Source organism: Rhinolophus hipposideros (assembly GCF_964194185.1).
Source record: "Rhinolophus hipposideros genome assembly, chromosome: 8".
NCBI lineage: Eukaryota > Metazoa > Chordata > Mammalia > Chiroptera > Rhinolophidae > Rhinolophus > Rhinolophus hipposideros.
In genome coordinates, this window is record NC_138054.1 from 78737085 (window position 1) to 78758176 (window position 21092).

General features: G+C 53.8%; 1 protein-coding gene across 1 annotated transcript in view; it reads left to right on the forward strand.

Moving 5' to 3' along the window:
* The window catches only part of RUNX3 (RUNX family transcription factor 3), a gene marked incomplete at both ends in the record, with an annotated part of 57847 nt that overhangs the window by 12871 nt on the left and 23884 nt on the right, over positions 1 to 21092 (forward strand). The window contains one exon of the mRNA XM_081056100.1: positions 20038 to 20309. Coding sequence (XP_080912226.1) covers positions 20038 to 20309 — 272 coding nt within the window. The remainder of the gene's footprint in view (positions 1 to 20037; positions 20310 to 21092) is intronic.

Consider the following 21092-nt stretch of genomic DNA (forward strand, 5'->3'; position numbering starts at 1 on the left):
ACCAGGTCCAAGGAAGTGCGACATTAAATAGCACACATAAAACACAAGGACAGGTTGAGAGACTGGAGAAAAGCATAAAGCTTTTCTCTGGCTTTTTGAATAGGGGCCTTGTATTTTCATTTTGCACTGGGTGCCACAAATTAGGTAGCTGGCCCTGCCTGAGGATGGGAAGGAACACGCAGGGCCCCCAAAGATATGGTGCAGGTTGGGAGGGAGCCCACACCAGCCCGGCCGTGATGCTTTTTTCCAAGTTAGAGAAATAGCCACAATTCCTCAGGTGTCCTGAGGTGTCCCCGGGCTTGTCAGGAAGCAGAGACCCACTTCGAGGACTTAGGGACATGGAAGCCCCCTCCCCCCCTCCCCAGTGGCTTCCCTGAGCTCAGCAATGCAGCCTGAGTCTGCTGATAGTTGCGACCAGCTCAGACTCCTGGGGTGGCCCCATGCAGAAGTTCTGTTTGGCCAAGTATAAGAGAGGAGCTGGCCTTCTCTGCCCACCCCATATAGGACAGGCCCCAGGCCACCCTCAGTCCAGCCCGTGTCCCAGAGTAGTGGGCCTGGGAGTTGATGGCCTCCCTGCCCACATGGACAACGGACCTGGTGAGGCAGACACCTGGCCTTGGTTTTTGGACACAACGTAGCAGATGAGAAGCTCATAGAGGCTCCTGCTGAGTGGGGAAGGTGGGATCAGAGCTCATTCAGCTACAATCTGGATTTGGGATTGAGTTGTGGTCAAGGTTGGGGCTGGTTTGTGACATTTGGGGGCTGAGGCTGGGGTCCTGTCTGTCTTGTTCATGGCAGAGTACCCAGGGCTGAGCCAGATGTGACTCATTGGAGGTGCTTGGTAAATACTGCAGGAAGAATGAATAAGTGAACACATTTTGCCCTGTGGGAGCTGAGCCCTGGACCTGAGAGGATCTGTACCGTCAAATTAGCCAGAACTGGGTTCAAATCTTGGCTCTGCCACTTACTCCTTGAGGGAGATATTTCACCTCCCTTTCATTCAGTTTCCTCATCTGTACAATGGGGAGAATAACAGCACAGAGATTTACGAGGACAATATTTAAAGTGCTCAGCTCCGTGAGCAGCCCATGTGAAATGCTCAGTATGTGAGAATTAATATGATTATTATATTAAGACCCTGAAGACCCCCACCCCTCAAAGAGGCTCACTCTGGCTCTAAGATTTTAGGCTCCAACATTTTTAAAGTGTTTTCCTGTATTTTCCAAGTGTTTCTCACTGCGCTCATCTTACTTGTATCACATGGGTGTGTGTGTATGATTCATTTAATGTTATTTATTAACAGAATGGTTTTAAATAGACAATAAATAAAAGGAGACAAGTCAGAGTCAGTTCCCCTCAAGCATTCACTGGGGTCCCAGCTCTCTAGAACCCCTGACGGCATTTGGACCCTATGCCCTCCAGACATGCACCCCTGTCCTGCACGTACATGTGCCCCTCCCCCATGGCATCCCATCTTCAGGTTGACCAGCACCAGCTGAGAGGTTCTATGGGCAGGATCTATGGGTGTGGTGGGGCCTCCATCACAAGCTGTCCCAGCTCAGCAACCAAAGTCTGGTCACACGGCCACCTTAGGCCCCCAGGCCGTGTGCCCACAGACACCCCCATGTTTGCCCCACCTCCACCTCTCGTGTGAACGCACACATACTCACACAGGCAAATACACATCAGAGGCCGCACCCACTGTGACAGACACCCAACTTTTCAGGAACTCCTGCCTGTGGGACCAAGGGACACCTGGTGATGTGGTCTGAGGGAGGCCACAGGGGAAAGCTGCTTTGCCCCTACCCAGACTGGCCCCCACTTCTCTGATCAGGAAGTCCTTCCTCTTCCTGGGGGTTACCAGACACTTGCCACTGGCCCCTGTCCACCGGGCGGATGCTTCTGGAGGAAACCCAGGACTGATGGGATAAAGTGAAGGCCCTGGCTCAGAAGAGGTTTCCTATCTGAGAAAGTCTTCACTGATGACTACAGGGGACACATCATCTGATAAGCGGGGAGGGGCAGGGGCCTGCCCAGGGTCACCCCAGGAAGGAAGAGGCAGAGGAGATGGCCTAGCCCTGAGAACGCACACAGCAGAGACAGTAATGAGGAGGGCAGGCCTGTTCATACTTCTCTGGGCTTCGGTTTCCTCACCCATCTCATGGGGCCATTCAGGGACCTTCCAGCTCCAACAGTCCAAAATTCTGGGAGCTCTGGAAGGCTCTGGGGAGCTCCAGGTGAAGACCACACAGCTCCCTGGCTGGTGAGGAAAAGACGATGCAAATATGAAGGGTCCTTAGGGACTTGGGTTAACCCCCTGAACTCATTTCTGGCCTCTTCTTCCTGTGGGGTCGGTTAAAAAATAGCCTCCCATCTGCAGGGGCTATGGGGGGCAGGGCTCCATCTAGGGCTGTCAGGTCCTCCCAGTCCAGCCTGGAACCGAGGCCGACATACACCAATCCCCAAAGACCAGGCTTGGCTGCCTGCGGTAAGGTGGCCCGTCTGACAGAGTGCTTTCTCTCTTTGACTCAGTGCTGCATATCACCATTGCTCTGCTCAAGCAGCTGCAAGCCCAGAAGGCTTTCACCTGAATCCCTGCTCTCCCATTTTAGAGATGGAGAAGGTGAGGCACAGTGACCTCCCAGGAGCCATGTGGAGTCAGGACAGGGGACAGGATCTGCTGCCTAGCTTTTAGGCCAAAGCTCAGTCCTTGCCTCCTGGTGATGCTAGGACTGCGTTCCCCTCAGGTAGCAGGCAGCAGGTGTAGTGAGGCAGGGTCTTTGTACCCCCAGATTACAAAGCCCATAGCTCCCCGGCACAGAATCAGTGGTCTACACAGATGTGGCCTTTGGAGGGTGGGAAAGTCAGCCTCACACCCAGTCAGGCCAGCCTGGGGTGGATCCCAAATGCCCTGCTCTAGGACCTTAGCTAAGCCATTTAGTTCTCAGACTCTCAGTGTTCCCATCTGTAAGATGGGAGACAGCCATCTCTACCTCTGAGAGATATTGTGAGGACACACTGAGATGCGTAGGGCTTTCTACGAAGTGAGCTCAGTCAATGAATTATTGAAAACGTGTCTACACAGGCCTGAGCTCCACAAGCACCCTAAGATCGTAGTCACCTCTGAGGATGTTTTGGTTGAAACTGATTATCTAAGACAGAAACCATGAGCTTTAGACTGTGGACAAACGGCTGAATACGTGGGTATTTTTAGCTGAGATAGAACCAGTGAGACCTTATAGACGGGGCTTTTCTTTGGAGAAGGTCGAATAATTTCCCTGGTTTCCTGTCAAGCCCAGAAGGCCGAGGGGCCTGGTGGGAGTGAGGCTGGAGAACAACGGGCAGGCAGTGTCGGGAGCCCATCAGTGTCTACAGGGGGCGCCCCATCCTGGAATTCGTCCTAAGAGAGGAATCAGGGACATGGCTAAGATGTCCATACCAGGGTGTTCCTGGCAGTGTCTTCATAATTGAAATCCAGAACATTCTAAAGGGCCAACCACAAGGGAACACCACAGGGGTCCAGCCAGTGTTTCGGAGCCCTGCCATCGAGAAGAGAATTAATGACATGGGGAAATGCACACTATATGTTGGTGAGTTTCAAAAGCAGATTCAAAACAACATGTACTATATGTTCCCAATGTTATAAAAGAAAGCAGGAAGGGAGGGAAAGAGGAAAGGAGACAAGAAATTAAATCTATACGTATAGTAAGAATACTAGAAGGCTAAAAACCAAATTGTTACCAATTGTTCTGGGTGGCAGGATTATGGGTGGTTTTAATTTTCTCCTTCATAATGTTATTATTTTATAATTTTTCTTTAATGAATGTGTATTACTCTTATAATCAGAAAAAAATGTGTTTTGTTTTAAGAGATGGGACGGGGGGAGTTAAGAGATTGTTCTTCCCCTTTCATAGACTCTAAAACTAAGGCCCAGAGTGGGAAAGATGTTCATTCACTCACTCGCTCATTCATTCATTTATTCATCCTCAAATGCTTCTGGAAACCTCCCTGGAGCCAGACTCAGTTCTAAGTTCCATGGCCAAAGAGCTGAAAGTGACCTATCTCTGTCCGCAGGAAGGTCACAGTCTGGGAGAATAAAGGACACAACAGCAAGTCCTTAAAATGCGTTCTGGCAGCGGGCCATGGGAACAGTGAAGAGAGAGCGGCCAAGTCCTCCTGGGAGGGTCAGAGATGGTCTCACAACGAAGGGAAATTAGGACAGGGCTTTGGTGTACAAGCAGGAGTTCTGTAGTCAGAGAATGGGGGAAGACACCCCCTGCAAGGGCACCATGGGCTATGAGAAAGGAAGAACCTGATGGGTGGGTCAGGAGGTAAAGCTAGAATGTTCTGTAAGCCAAGTTCTTCAAGGGCCTTGAATTGCCTGGCTCTGTCATTCAATGGTGTGTGACTCGGAACAAGTTACTAAACCTCCAGGGACTCAGTTTCCTCATCAGGAAAATGGGCTAATGACCTCACTGGGTTCCTGCAAGACTGAGTGAATAATTGTAATACACTCAGAATAATGCCTGGTATATAGGAAGGGCTATGAAGTAGTTGGCTTCCATTATTTGCTATTATTTACACTTTTACCTATAGGCATTCTAAAAGCCAAAATGATTTTTAAGTTAGAAATTAATATTAATTAATTCATTTATTTATTCCTTTTTTTTCCCAACAAATATTTATTAAGATCCTAGAATGAACCCAAACACTTTTTTAGGTATTGAGGATAGAGCTGCCAGACAAAATACAGGACACCAAATTGTTTGAATTTCAGACAAACCATGAGTAATTGCAACATTCAGGATAAGACTGCACTAAAAAAGTGTTTGCTATTTATCTGAAATTCATTTTAACTGGGCGTTCTGTATTATTTTTTGCTAAATCTGGCAACTCTAACTGAGAACGCAACACCAAATGAAAAACCAAAAACAAACCTGCTATCCTGGGATTGACATTCTGTGGGGGAAAAGAGACAATTCATAAGTAAAGGCATAATTTATCAGGCAGTGATAAACGTGCTGAAGAAATATAAATCAGAGAAGCGGGGTGTGTTCGTTTCCTATTGCTGCTGTAACTAATTACCATGCCTAAAACAGCACAATTTATGATCCTATAGTTCTGGGCATCAAAAGTCCTAAGTGAGTTTCTCTGGGCTAAGATCCAGGTGTTAATAGGGCTCTTTCTTTCTGGGGGCTCAAGGAGAATCCATTTCCCCACGGTATCCAGCCCCTAAAAGCCACCCACTTTCTTTGATTGGTGACCTCTTCCTCTGTCTTCACAGCCAGCACATTGGGCTAAGAGCTTCTCATGCTACGTCTCTGGTTCTCCCATCGCTTCTCCACATCACATCTCCCTCTGACTGTCCTCTGCCTCCTCTTCCACTTGTAAGGACCTTCATGATATATGGGCCCACCCAGATAATCCAGGATAATCTCCCCATCTCAAAGTCCTTAACCTTCATCATGTCTGCAAAGTCCCTTTTACCATGTCAGGTGACATAGTCACAGGTTTCAGGGATTGGGGTGTGAGTATCTTTGAGGGGCATTATTCTGCCCACCAAGGTGTCTCACAGGGGGTGCAGGGTCCTGAATGAGCAATGCAGACAGATTGTGAAGGGCTCTCCAGGCAGAGGGAGCAAGGTGTGCAAAGGCCCTGCCATGGGGGGTATGACTAGTGTGTCGAGGACCAGCGATGAGACCAGTGTGGCTGGAATGGGGTTAGAGAAGGGGAGAGTAAAAGATGAGGACCGAGAGATGGAGGGGAAACTGGTCACGCAGAACCCCGTAGGGCTGATCAGAAGGGGACAATCGGTGATGCCCCTCCCAACTCCTGGCCCTCTACTGTCCCCCCCCCACCCCCAGTACCAGCCTGTTCTGCTAACTGACACCCACTCCAAGAGTGTTCACATCAAAGGCCAAATTCCTCTCAGAAGTATTGCAAGATATTTGCAAAGAAGAGGGTTCCCTGCAACATGAGGGATTTAGGTTAGATGTTTAAAAGAACTTCCTGTGTGCTAACAGGAAACTGTTGGTTACCAACCAGAAAGATCGGTAACACATGGGAGACTAGGTTTTGTAGGTCTTGACTGAGGGTCAAGGGGGCCAGCGCCTCAGGGACCTCGCATTCAGGGACCAGCCAAGCTCCTGAGATGACCTGGAGGGGTGGGTCCTAACCTTGGCCTCCCCTTGGCCACTGGCCATCCTGTGACCTCAAGAAGCCATATTCCCTCCCCAGACCTGTTTCTCCAACACAAAGGGAGTTGGCCTCAAGGATCTTCAAGAATGTTTAAGGTCCTCCCAGCATTGACCAGCTGTGCTTCCCACACCCTAAAACTCTCTGATCTAGGGGTCTTATATTCAACAAAAACCTCTCTGAGTTTCAATTTCCCCACCTATAAGTAGGGATGATCATAGAACCCACCTCCTAGAGTGGAGTGAGAATGAAAGGAGTTAAGCTGCAGAAAGTGCTCAGAGCTGTGCCTGGTGCACAGTGTGTGCTCAATAAACGTGAACTCTGACGTCAGAGATCCTAACATTCTCAGAGCCTGGAGTCCATGACCCTGTTTCCAGGAGCTGGACATTTGCCGGCTGTGGGATTCCAAGTCTCCAGACCACCCTCCCCACTGCTAGCATGCCCCCAACACCCTGGCCTCCCCCACATGCTGGGTGGCAGGCCTACCCCACAACCACATGAAAGGCCATTCCCCCAGGGTGTCCCCACACCTGGGAAAACCGGCAGCCTGCCCAGCGCTGGCCCCGCCCAGTGGCTAGAACACCGGGCAAGATCAATGAAGCCCGGCTGGGCTCCTAGTGCTGCCACCTTGTTCCAATCAGGCCTGGGCGCCTTCCGCTACAGACCCCTCCCAGCCCCTCCCAGGCCCTGCCCAGCAGCCCAAGCTTCCAGCCCCTTGACCCCTGAGGAACAGTGCCCATGGCCGGACTCCACTTTGGCTGCAGCCTGCCTGGATTTGGGCAGTCGAAGAACATGCTGGACGATGGGGTGACCCAAGCAGCACAAAGTCAGGGGTGGGGGTCAGGTCTGGTCCTGGGCACCACGTAATGCTATATGAGCCCCACCCATCTCTAGCCTCAGTTTCTTCAGTTGCCAGTGAGCTACTTAAATTCTCCCCATTTGGTTCTAGGGGCTGTTGTGGAAGAAGCAAAAGAAATAAAAGGGAGAACATGTTTTAGAAATGGTGGCCATGCCTGGTGCAGAGGAGTGGGCAGAAAGCAGGTGGGAGAAGCCGGTTCCCATCGTCGTGCTCTCCCGCCAGCTCCTCTCCCTTCCTTTATCCAGGTCCTTCTCAATCTTCAGGGCTTGGCTCAGACGTCACCTCCTCCAAGAGACCTTCACTGACCGCCCTATCTTAAAGTATTAGTGACGACCCCCTCACCCCATCCACCCGCCCACCCACCCACACACCAGTCACTCTACCCTTTGGACCAGTCTGTTTTCTTCACCATCCCAAAACACTACCCAATATTGGCATGTTTATTTATTTGCCCCCTTGTCTATCTTTTGCCTTCCCTACTGAACTCAAAGCTTCATAGAACACCCTGGCTATCTTGTCCACTACTGTAACTCCAGCACCTAAAATAACCCCTGGCACATAGTAGGTGCTCAATGAGTGGTAGCTGACTGAATGAATCTAGTGCCTCCTTCCCCACCTGTTTCTTATTTCTCCTTTTCCGTTCCATGCCAGCTCCTCCCCCTTCAAGTGCAGGGATCCCTGAGGACAGGACTGGGATTGTTTTCCCCTGTGCTCTTGGGGTGGAGGTCAGGCCTCTGTGAGCAAAGGACCTTTGGATCATCAAGAGCCCCCCATTGATTTGACTGAGACTCAGAGACGGGTCAGAGCACATTCTATAATGCCGTTCTGGAAGCCTGCTCAGGGGCAGCCAGAGACGCACATGTGGTGAATGTTACATTCTCGCTGGTGACAAAGTCATGCCAACAGCAAATGACAAAGAGTGCTCAGTGTCTGAGCCTGTGGCCTAGACAAGCCAGGCAGGGATTTATGAGCCTGCTCTAGTGTCTATTCGGCTCTGCCCACATCCTCAGCACCTCCCCAAGGGCCACAGGCCTGGTAGGCGAGGAGGGGACACAGCTCATTGCATAGAGCTGGCGTCACTCTGGGAGTAGATCTCCCTAGCTGCCTCCCCCAACCCCAGCCGTCCGCCCTTGCTGGCCTTTGGTCCCTGTGAGTCATCTGTGGCCCCTGGGCCCTGTCTTGCTTCGATGGTACCTATGCTCCCCGTGGGGGAGGCCAGGTTGCACAGGCCTACCTGGTTCAAAGCTCAACTCTGACATTCCTCTGCGGTGTGAACTGAGGCAAGGTACCAAACTTTCTGTGCTTCAGTTTTCCTAGTGTTATAATGGGGGTGCTAATCAGGGTACCTAACATAGAAGGTGGCTGCGAGGATTAAATGAAATAATATGTGTAAAGTGTAGAGAGCATCAGTTATTATAATTGAGGGGTCTGCAGGGAGCAGGGCACAATTTCAGCATCAATAGGTCTTGGTTCAAATCCCAGCTCTGCCCCTTCCCAGCTGGGCCCGGGAGACTTACTCAGTGAACTTTAGCTCCTCGCCTTTAAAGTAAGCCCAATGATATGTACCTGGGAGGCTTTGGTAAGATTTAAGAAGGTCGGTAGGAAGCGAGCAGGGGCTGGGTACCCAGAAACGCTTCATATGGGGAGGTTGCCATGATGAGGGTGGCTTCGGGGGCCACCAGATGATTCAGCTGAGAGTGAGCTGCTGGATAGAACAACCTGGTTGAAACAGTGATTTGGCCAAGAATAAGCACTCCCCAACGTTGATGCATCTCAGGCAGTTCTGCAACTCTATGCAAATGGAAGCAGTTTTTCAGAGGTTTGAGGGGCGGGGGCTTTTCCATTTTTTATCTTTTGTTTTTATTTTAAAATATTTTATTGTAAAATATAGTATCAGAGAATATATAAATACAAATATTATTTAGAGAAAAATAATACAGATATTCATATAGCCACCACTTGGCTTTAAAAACCCCCATTGATTGGACCTTAGGGCTCCGACCAGCGTCCCCTCGCCCCGTCCCCTTCTCCCTCCCCCTGCCATGGAGGGACAGGAGAACCACTCTTCTGGTCTTTGAATGAACTGTTCTCTTGCTTGTCTGTATGCTTTTTGCTTTCAATGTCATTTTCTATTTATAAGAGCAGAAATTTGGGGATAAATTGAAAGGCGGCAATAAGGAATGTGAGCTACTAAGCTACTGAAGGAGTTTACCTGGGGGGGGGGGGAAGAGCATGGGAGATGGTCAATTCTCCCCACTGTACAGATGAGGAAACTCAGGCTTGGGGAAGCCCAGGGTTACATAGCCAGAAGGTGAAGATGTCAGGGTGGGAACTCAGAGCAGGTATGAACTGACTTGCAGGCTGTCAGGTCATATGTGGAGCTTTGGTTTCACTCATTTGTTCACTAAATGTTTACTGTGCACAAACCCTGGGCTGGACACCAGTATCTGATCCAGCCACCAGCCCCATCGAACACTTTGAACTCCGTCTGCAATATCCTGGTCACTATTTGAATACTTCCCATGATAGGGAATACTTGAATACTTCTCCACCTCTACAGGGATGTGTCTCCTCTCTCTAGCTGACTCTCAAGGCTTCTTTTCCTTGTATGTAGCCCAATACCCACTGGCCCTAGTTCCATCCCCAGCTTCCATATGGTCCCCAGAAGCTCTTCACATATCTGAAAGCAAGTTCTCAGTCCCCTGAACTGCTCTTCTCCAGGACAGTCCCCAGTTGCTTCATCATGTGACATGGTTTCAATACTATCCCCCATGCTGAGGTCCCTGAGGGTGTCACACAGGTCCTAACAGAGGGGTTCAGGCTGACTCATGTTCCAGGGGTGGTCGAGCTGTGGCGGCTGCTGCCAGCACCCCCCTCACACCCCTTCTGAGCAGCAATGAGTACCCCCATTTTACAGGTGAGGCGGCTGAGGCTCAGAGAGGCCACGTGTCATGCCCAGAGCCTCTCAGACTGACCGTGACCCTAGGGCTTTGGTTCCGCAGGCTGATGCTCTGCCCTCTAGCCCCAGATGGCTCTGGGAACGCTATGTGTAACCCTTCTGTTACAGCCACAGCTCTCTGGGCCAGGAGGACAGGCTCTCCTCACCATCATGGAACATTTGGTGGCGGGGAGAAAGGTTAAAAGTCAGATGTTGGGGAAGTGTCTGGAAACCTGAGGCCGGCAAACCACCTACAAAGTCAATGGCCCTGAATTAAGGAGAAGCGGAAACTTCCAAGGCCAGGGTTCCATTCTTCCCAGAGCTGACCTGGTTTACAGATCCAAGCTCTGAGCCCCGATTCTACACCTGCCTCAAAATTTGTGCATTGATCCGTCCACAGGAGGGTCTGTGTCTACACAACCTTGGCATGTGCCTGTGTGTGTGTGTGTCTACACAACCCCACATGGAGTCCTAGCTGCATCTACACTAATGAGTCTGTGTGTGCTGACACAGGTAGATGTGTCCCCTGATGAGTGTCTTTGCACACACATACACTTACCCATTTACATGTGCGGCTGCATCGTAACAGTGGCCTCCATGAAGACTTCTCCACATAGATGTGTGTGTGAGTGGCCAATGAGCGTATGTGTGACAGTGTGCCATGACCATGTGTGCCGTTTGTGAGTGTGCCCATGAGAAGAGGTGTGCGTGTGTGTGCGCGCTCACACCTGCATGCACACCCTGTGTGCCCAGGGTCCAGTGGAGTCTTTCCCATCCTGGCTTCCCAGCACTCTATCCCTCACCTGCCCCTCAGCTCTTAGAGTTCACTCTTCCCATTTTCTAGCCAAATGATAACCCGTGGATAGGGGACCCTGATTATGGAAACAATGACGCAGGACACTGAGGTTTAGAGAGGCCTAAATGTGAGTGTGAAAAAAAGAAGTCGCCATCAGAAGGCACTTTTTATAAAGATGGTCTTTAGTTCCTACCAAGGACCCTTAGCTGTAGCTTCCAGACCTGGACACTTAGGGTGCCTGACAGGCCAAGGTGGGCTGGGGACATGGGTGGAGGAGAAGAGCAAGGCTGGACCCTCTAAAGGCTTTTGCAGAGAAGAGCTGGGCTGGCAGCCAGTCCCTCAGAGTCGGGCCCAACTGCCAGGGAGCCATCCTAGCCTGTGTGACCTTGAGCAAGTCCCTCACCTTTCCTGGGCCTCAGACCTTTCATGGTTTAACATGGAATTCTAGAATATTGAAGATGGACAGTCCTCTTGGAGATCAAGTGTGGTCCAATGCACTTATCTCTCTGATGGGGTATCAGACGCCCAGAGAGAAAAGGGACTTTCCCAGGGTCACCTAGCAAGGAATAAGGGGAGTGCTGCCCTGAAGCCAGCAGCCAGGTCCATGGGCCCTCAGGTCGTGACCAGGTTATAGGTCATCTTTAGGCTCCATTCAGCCCCAATTCTCTAGGATTCATGGGCGATTGGGACTCATTTGAGCTTACCAAGGTGCAGGGCACAACTGCTTCCCCAATGGCAGAGGAAAACTGGAGCATGAATGAGTGGAGGAAGTCACAAAGAAGGACTTCCAGATGTTTAGAATGGAGAGCAGGGGGTGGGGCGTGGGCAGGACTCCTGCATCCGGGCCAGACTGAAGGCAGTGACCCACATAGTGAGAGCTAATAAATTTACAAGGGGAACAAAAACTATAAAACTGGGACACCCCACCCCACCCCCAGCCCTATGGATCCAGGCCCAGGCCCACTGGTGTCCAGCCTGGTACTATGTGCTCAATTTGTCAGTGAGTATCCGTGACCGTGAGCGCCTTCACTTCTCTGGCCTCAGTTATCCCTTCCGTTATTTGGGAATAAAAAAGCCTGACCACATGCATCACTATGCCCCAGGGAATGGTGAAGATGAGATATTGCAGAATGTAGAGCGGTTAAGACATTTACTTTACAGTCAGAGACCTCATTCCAAATCTAGGCTTCCTTGCCACATGGAATCCTCTCTGAGCCTCAGTTTCCACAGCTGCCCAATTCACAACGTAGTTTTGAAGTTCACGTCAGATAACGTAAGCAAAGCAAGTGCTCAAAAAACACTACTCCACAGTCTTGGGCACGTGGTAGGGGCCAGGAGACGTGTGGCAATTGACTGATGGGAGAACCTGTGGGCAAACCGGTTACATAATTTGGGGGGCCCAATGCAAAATGAAAATGCAGACCCCTTGTTCAAAACGTGTGAAGAAATTTAAGGCAGTGATGGCAGGGCATTTAACCAAGGATCCTTCTGAGAGCAGTGCCCTGTGCAACTACATGGGTCCCAGGCCAGGAAGCTGCCCCTGCCCGAGGGACATCTGGGGTGGCTCAAACCCAGTTCCGGTGAAGAGGTTGAGGCCCTTCCACTGTAACTTCCACTACTGCACTGAGGGCTAGCCCCCTCTCCCCAGGACTGCAGCTGGGATCGTGACCGCTGGGCCCTGCCACTCTCGGTGGCCCGTCAGAGGCAGCATAAAAGACCAACTGTTCTCCACCTCGTTCTGCCCCGTTTTTATCTCATGCCATGCATACAGCACATAGTTGATTTCTTTCCGCAAAGGCCTGTGCTTTTTTTCTTTTCCAAGGGCGATGCTGGAAATCCATGTGGCTTTTATTGCTGGCAGGAATGTCTGAGGCGTTCCTGCATCACCACATGAAATGGAGCCGTAATCTTCATCTGCGTAAGGCCAAAGCCCCTGGTCTCCTCCAAGCCATCAGCCTCTGAGATTAATTACGGCTTCACAAGGACTGACAGTCATTAAGACCTTTCTGGGGAGGTGGAAAATCCCTAATGGGACTGGCTGGGCCCGGGAGGGAGCCACTGGGTGGGCGGTAGGACTAGTAGGGCCTGCCATGAAGAGGAAGGCACCCAGGACCAGAGTCAGTGGGAGGTCGCAGGAGGGAGTTCCAGACTCTGCCCCTGGCCTAGGCTGCGACCTCCAGTGTGACCTTTCCCCTTCCTGGGCCTCGGATCCTCAACTTGATAAATGGGAGATTTGGATATGATATCTCAGGTCTTTTATGCTGTCTCTGACATTATACAATTCTGAATCCTGCCCACTATTCTCCTGCCAGGATGCTGATTCTATTCCATGACTGTAACTCCAAGCATCTGATTCTGGTCCATGAGAACAGAGCATGGTGGTCAGGAACGTGGGTTCTGGGGCCAGCCTGCCTGGTTGGAATCCTAGCTCTGCACTTTCCCAGCTGTGTGACCTTGGACAAATTACTTAACTTTTCTGTCTTCAATTTTCTCACTTGTAAAATGGGGGTGATAACTGTACCTCCCCCATAAGAATACGTGAATCATAAATGAGTATAAGTGTGGGATGAGGCCTGGCATGCCATAAGAGCTTACCTGTTGTCAATGAAGATTAATAGATATCCAGATTCTAACCCCCTAGCTCCAATCCTGTTCCAAAAATTGGTTTCTGACGGGCTCCTACTCTTGCTATCTGATTAAGGTTTGGAGGTGTTTGGGACCCTCCACTATAAGGAATGCGAAAGATGACAGCCACTTAGAGGAGCCCTTTCTCTTCCTGTCGGCCAGAGCGGAAGCCCATCCTGAAGCTGGGGAAAGGGCACACCCTTCCCAGAGCCCTCTGGCTCCAAGCTGCACAGATCCGTCTCACGACTCCCCACCTCCCCCATAAAACAATCCTCTGATTTGATGACTGCCAACAGGTAGTTCTGCACATACACACACATCCCCACCCCCTCCACCCACCCCCCACACACACTGCTGTGGATGGAGAGTCTAAGGCACTGTGACCAGCCAGCGGAGCAGAGATGGAGCCAATAAATCAGGGCAATTATTAGTCATAGACCAAAGGGCTCTACCAGAATTATTTCCCTATTTTATACATGACCAAAATGAGAAGCAGGGAAGGTGGCAGGAATAATAGATCCAGTGGTGGGAGGCGAAACCAGAACCCACTTCCCTGGCTATGGATGGGGCTTGCCTCCCCTCCCTGCACCAGGCTCCCACTGAAACCACCTCTCTCCCCTCCTTCACTCCCTCTCTCCCCTCCTTCACTCCCTCTCTCTCTTTCTCCCAAGCTGGGCACCCTCTCACAAGAAACCTGAACCTTCAGTGGGGTGGAAAGCCACAGGGAGACCTGGCTAACTGGCATTTCCGCCTCAAGAGATGGGCACTCAGGGGTCACATCTGGCCATGAGGTGGCACCCTCGAGACCATCGAGTGGGTCCTGGCTGGGGCTGTGCACCTGCAGAGTCCAGCAGGGTGGGTGGGGGTTCGTGCAGGCAGAAGTCAGGCCACCCCACTTTGGGCCATGCCACGCAGTCCCCTGGCCTTGCCAAACTGTCAAAATCTCGCTTCTTCCTTGGTGACTCAGGTCACATCTCTCCCCCTTCTTGGGCCTCAGTGTTACCATCTGTAAATTGGGGACTACAGCTGAATCTACCTCCTTGCAGGTGGCCCCGAGGCTAAAGGAGAGTACAAGTTGGGAGGGCCTCAACAAATGACCTCTGCAGCCTCCCAACCCAGCTTTAAAGGGTCTGCTGATTTCCAAGTCCATGGCTATTTAACAGACCTTATGGCCTCTAGGTCTACCACCATCATAACAGCAAATGTTTATTGAACACGTTCAATATCTATATTCCTGGCTCTTCCCATTCCTTTATTCAATCAAGGGGTGGGGGGATGTGTGTAATCAGCTCTCCAAACTTTAAGCCTTTTAGCTTGCTCTGGTTCTCCCTATCCCAGAAAATCTTGGCAACATTCCTCTTAATTTAAATGGACATAACACCTACTACATATGATATCTGTGAGGATGGGATGATGTACTGAAAGCCCAATCACAGTGCCTGGACATGGTAACACCTCAGCAGAGATGACTGTCACCGTTCTTCCCATTCTGCCAGTCAGGGACCAAGGCTCAGAGAGGTGCAAAAGTTGCACAGCCAGTCAATGGCAGAGCCCACAGCTGTGTCCTAACCACAGTGCTCTCCTCAGCTCCCCCTCCCTCGCCTAGGAATCTAGCCCTTTCCAAAAAAATAAAAGCCTCTGTAATCTGAGAAGCACACTTATCTGCCTGCATATACTGGAACCTTCCAGAGGCTGCCCAGGAAGGATGGCCCAGAGATGGATTCTATGGGATGAGGGCCCCCAATCCTGCAGGGAACAACCCCTTGAATATAATACTGTTTTCATGACCCTTTATCACTAACTTGATATAGATAGATAGATAGATAGATAGATAGATAGATAGATAGATAGATAGATAGATATAGATTTATATTATGTAATATATAATTTATAATTATATATGTATCTGAAACTAGGATGCAAGTAAGTCTTGGTTTAATTAGCAGTATTTTCCTTGTGTGTTTTTTTTTCCACGTAGAACAATTGATGGCATTTTAGATCTGGGGAAACACAATGCTCCTCCCCTCCTAGATGGAGTCTTTAATCCTCCAAATTGTAAAATGGAGCTATTAGAATGACCCCTATTCACAGAAAAGGAAACTGAGGCTCAGTGAGGGACAACAATATCCCAGCTTGAGTTCAAGGGCACCAGGCAGGAGGGTGACTTGGTGGCATGTATCCCTCCAGAGTGGGGATGTGGAGGACAGACTAGACAAAATCATTAGCTTCTAGAAAACAGTCCTCTGTGCTAATCACTAGACTGGGGCTCCCATGAGACGTGGGATAAAGGGAACAGCCTCCTGCGGAGGTGGTAAGGAGAAAGTGGCTGACAGTGTCAGTGGAGGCCAGTTCCTACTTAGGAAAGTGTCTGCCTGTAGGGACAGGGAGGAGGGAGTGGGGGCCAGTGGGTTTCCAAAGTGAGGGTCTGAGAACCTAAGGAAGGTGGGTTGTCAAGATCCACAGGCAGCTCTATGATGGTTGCTGGAAACCATCCTGCAAGCTGCCTCCCCCTGGAGCCAGGACACAGACAGTCCTTACTTCCCCCAGGCAGCCCCTAGGTAAACCAAGGGGGACAGGACCACCATGTACTAAGCTGAGTCCTGGCAAGCTTTGAACATGAGAATTGGATACTTCACAGTGGGAAATGTGTGTGGCCCAGAGAGGGGAGGGGACTTGCCAAAGACCATCTGACAAGGAATGATCAGGCCTTATTTTTACAGTATAACACCAGTGACAGCTCACACGGGTTGAGCACCTCCTGTGTGCCAGGCCTGCGATGCGCTCAGCACTTTACACATGATTCTACGAAGAGGCCACTATTATTACCCCCACTTTACAGATGACACAGATGAGGCTCAAAAACGTTTGAGCCAGGGGCTCAAAAAACTGAGCCAGGGGCGGCCGGCTGGCTCAGTTGGTTGGAGCGCAGTGCTCATAACATCAACGTCACTGGTTTGATTCCCACATGGGCCAGTGAGCTGCGCCCTCCACAACTAGATTGAAAACAACGACTTGACTTGTTCCTCAATTAAAAAAAAAAAAAAAGTTTTAAGTGATTTGCCCTAGATCACAGTAGGTGGTAGAAGAAAAAATTCAGGCAGTAGAACTGCATACTCAAGCTCCTTCCACACCCAGTGGACCTCTTAGAAGGCTTTCTAGGACATATATGTCCCTTATCTGGCACACTTGGGGGATCCTTGCCCGTCTCTGATACTGGGACTCTCCAGGAATGAGACCTGCCCTTGGAAGCTCTCTGGCCAGCACCTAACGACCAGAAAAGCATGTAGAGCAAACTCCTAGACAACCTCTGGTGGCAGGAGGAGGTCATCCTGACACAGGGTCATGCTCACTCACCCCATGGGTCCTCTCTCAGCGGCTAAGGACACTTGTGGAAGGACTGGCCCCCCCAGAACTCGGGCTCTGCAGACCCCAGGCTGGGTCTCTGTTTACCCAGCTCTGGGCCAAGGCAGGCCCACCCTGCTGCAGACAAACTGGGGTGCTCTTCGGTGGGAGCCATTTGAGAGAAAGCGGGGTGTTTGTCCATCCGTCTAGTGGAAGAGGGAGAGGAGATGGCTAACTATACGAGATGGGGAAGGACGGGGGTATCCGCGTGTCCCAGGTAGGGTCATGGGAACTGTCCAACTGTCTTTCCAAACGGGAAAAAAAAAATGACCCTAGAACTTTTGATCCGGGATGGGAAAATATGTCGGTCAGACGAGTAGGTCGAAATTGGGACGGAGATGGTCCATTCTTCTGTGCATGCTCCTCATCCCCGGTCTCCCAGAACGGGACAGGAAAGGACTGCATTTCTGTCAGGGAGAACGTTCCGCGGGTACAAGGGCACAGAGACCCTCGAGTGCCGGAAATGCGAATGCAGAAGGCTTAGGTGTCAAAGTGTCAGTGTCCATCGGGGGCGGGGCGGGCAGCCTTCTGTCGGACACAAAGCCATTGGTTTGTTCAAGACGTGGCTGCACAGATGGTGAGGAATAGGACAGGAAGTCTGTCCAGAAAGGGCAGTTCTTAGGAGGTGACCCGCCGCGCCTGGACGCGGGGACGGCGGCTGGTGCACGAGTGTACGGTGGGCCTGGCGGGGCAACTCCGCGGTCGGCAGAGTGCAGGCGCCAACTAGCGGTGGCTCCCAGAACTGCTCCGGCCCCCGCGGCCTCCGCGACCTCCGGCTGGAGACCCAAACGCCAACGACCAGGGTGCCCTGGTTCCGGCGCCCACCTTCAGCGAGTGCCCTCCCGGGAGCTGGAGCTGCACTGGGCCCTGTGCCAAGTGCTGAGACCCCCAGAAGCCCCATTCTCAGGAAACCCGTTTGCCAACCTGCCGTCGGTTGAGAGGGAGAAATCAGGCAGAGGGACAAGTAAGGGTGCAAACCGAAACCACTAGAGGAATCGAATTTACAAACCCCACATGCAGGAGGTTCTGGCCCCACGGCCGCCCCAGCGCTGCACGCGTCGCTCGCCTTCCCTGGCCCCGGGTCCTACCTGGCTACGACGCGGTGGGCCTTTCGTTGGGAAGCTCCCAGAGGTCGGACGCACCAAGGCCCGGGTCCTACGCTTCCTTCTGGTTCTGCAGCCAGTGCCAGGGCTCCCAGGAGCGCGCGGGCCTTGGCCCCTGAGATCTGCGACTCCCAGGTGTAGGCTCTATAAAAAGGTCCCGCAAGGGGCCTTCGCCGTCCGGGCTTTCGAAATGGCCCGAGGAGCCGACCCGGGGCTCCGAGAGGGGTAGGGACCAGCTTTCCGGGTGGTCACGGGTGGGCCTGAGTCCGTCTGCGCTGCAGCGCACGCGGGGCTGGATTTCGTTTGGCGACGAGGAAATGGCGCGCGCTGGGCCGGGGTCAGATCCAGGGCGGGATCCTGCGGCCACCATCGGATCCTAAGCTTCTTTGCTCCCGAGGCATGGAATTCGTCGTTTTGCACCTGTCGAGGGCCGCGAACAACGAATATCCTGTCCAATCTCCAAAACGGCGGGGAGACTCGGCACGCATTCGTTCTCCCAGACCCCGGGGAGCGCTTCTGGGGTCGTAATCCAGCGTGAAGGGGGCTCGATCTTTCCAGCTCTCCCCGCGGTAGCGTGTCCCTAGGCCCGCTCTCCTGGTTTAGGAGGCGGGAGAAACAGATTGTCTGCCGTGACCCCCGGGGAGTGGTTGGGCCGCGCTGCTGGGAGTGGGATCGAGCGCCCAGGGCGAGCGAGCAAGCGGTGCCCCGGCAGAGCTGTCTACGTCCCTGCGGCGCGGCCGGAGCGCCCCGACGGGGAAGACGTGGGCTTGGACCCGCAGGGGCCGGTTTGCATCCACGTGGAGAAAGAAAATCCCCTCTTTGGGAAGTCAGGGCCCTTAGCTTTGCAGCCATTCCCGCGTTCTCCACGGTTTTCTTCTCTTCCACGAGGCAGGACTGTGGCTACAAGCGCGGGAAGGGAAATCAGAGGAAAACACTCGCGTTTTTCAGGCCCCACCGTGTTTTTCAAAGAGCCACAGGCTGCCACAACGAGGAACAACGCAGGAAGGCCTGCGCGACCCTGACAGTTGTTTTGAGGGGAAAGCGGAGGGAACCGGGTTAGTCGCCCCCAAGCTGGATGCGGCCCGGTAGGGAACCCTTTTCTCTCTGTCCCCGGGGCCGCCGCGGCCGGGACCAAAGCCGCGCAGGGCGGGGAGCTGCCGAGGCCGCTGGTGCGCGCGTAATCTCGTGCGGTGGAGGCTCTTGGGTCAAAATAATTTGCGGGAAGGGCAGGGCGGTGAAAAGTCTCTTTGGAGCAGCTACCCGCGAGATGTCACCCGTCTGTGGCCCCCGCCGCCCCCGGCTGAGGGTGCAGGCAGCACAGGCCCAAAGCAGCTGAAGCTGGGGAGGCCCGACCGCAGGCAGCGGGGAAGGGGGAGCAAAGGGGAGGCGCTGCCACCGAGACGGCGGCAACTGAGCCTCTGCAGGGCTCGGACGTTTTGGACACATTTTGAGCCTCAGCCCCAGCTCCTCGGAACGCTCCAGGAGCCCTGGGCTGTCGCGAGGACGCCCGACTGCGAGGCGGGGCCTTCCGCCCCTCCGGGTGGGGAGGCCTTCGGCGGTCTCCGGTCCTCCCCCCGCCAGCGCTGCCGAGGTGCCCGTGATGGGGGCGCGGATTGGCTGTGCGACGCGTCGCTCGGCCCGGCCCCGCCCTCGCGGGTGCCGGGGTACTAACCCCGCGCGGGCGGCCACGGCGCCGCCACTTGATTCTCGAGGATTTGTTCTGAGGCTGCGGCCGCGTAGTCGGTGCAGCGGCCGCGAGCGGGCGGCGGGGGCGGGGGGCGGAGGTGCCACAGTCCGCGCGGGCCCCGCGGGGAGCGAAGCAGCCCAGACCGCCGCGAGGGGCGGCCGCGCGAGGGCCTGTCGCCCGGGATGCGGGACTAGCGCGCAGGCTGCTCGCGGTCGTCGGGGCGGCGAGTCCTCGCTTCGGGCAGGCCCCGACCGAGCGGCCCCCGGCGCCGCCCCCTGCGCCCCGAAGCCCCGGCCCGGCCGCTTCTGCTTTCCCGCTTCTCGCGGCAGCGGCGGCCGAGGAGGCGCCCGCGCCGGCCACCCCCGGGGGAGCCGCGCCGCCGCCGCCGCCCGCCCGGCGCCCTGACGGCCGCTGTTATGCGTATTCCTGTAGACCCGAGCACCAGCCGCCGCTTCACACCTCCCTCCACGGCCTTCCCCTGCGGCGGCGGCGGCGGCGGAGGCAAGATGGGCGAGAACAGCGGCGCGCTGAGCGCGCAGGCGGCCGTGGGGCCCGGCGGGCGCTCCCGGCCCGAGGTGCGCTCGATGGTGGAGGTGCTGGCGGACCACGCGGGCGAGCTGGTGCGCACCGACAGCCCCAACTTCCTCTGCTCCGTGCTGCCCTCGCACTGGCGCTGCAACAAGACGCTGCCCGTCGCCTTCAAGGTGAGTGAGGCGCCCGGGGTGGGGGTGGGCGACACCGGCCGTGGGGCTCCGGGCCCCTCCGCTGCGGGAGCCAGGGCCGAGGGCGCGGAGGGGAGGGCACGTGCCCGCGACCCTGCGGCGAGAGCCAGGCGAGGGGCCGTGGGCCCTTTGGGTCTCGCTCCGCGCTCCGCCCCGAGACTTCGGAGCTCGCTCTTCGATGCACCCCGCACGGGTGACTTTTAGGAGGTTTGCCCCCTCCACCTTCGGGGAGCCCTGCAGGAAAACGTTGATGCGGAAACGGGCGGATGGGGCTTCGCTTCCCTCCAACCTGGATCCTCGGACAAAGCGCTCAGGGCTGGGGGGAAGAGGAGCCCCGGGACCAGGGCGAAGACACCGGCGGTGGGTGCGGAGGGCGGATGGGGCCTACCCTCCGCTGCCTGCACCCCTCCTGCACCGCTTCACAAACACTTCCTGCTCACACTCTCAACCTCTGGCTTCTGAAATTTTATACCGGGCAACTCTGGGCCGGGATGGGGTCAATGTACCCTAAATGGTACGGCCGGGATCCCAAATGTCAGGCAGAGATTGGGGGCGCTCCCACCCCCAGCAGCCCCCAGTCATTCAGAGGACCTTTTTCTCTTCGCCAGGGAGTAGGCGACTGTTTCATTTTCATTATTTTTAAGGGGGCAGCGAGATGAAACGAAAACGCCTTGGTTTTCCCCTAAACCTCTCACAGCTGCCGTGAGAAAGGGCAGGGCAGGAAGGGCCGGCGGCTGGGGGTGGCAGTGCCCGAGGTGGCTGGAA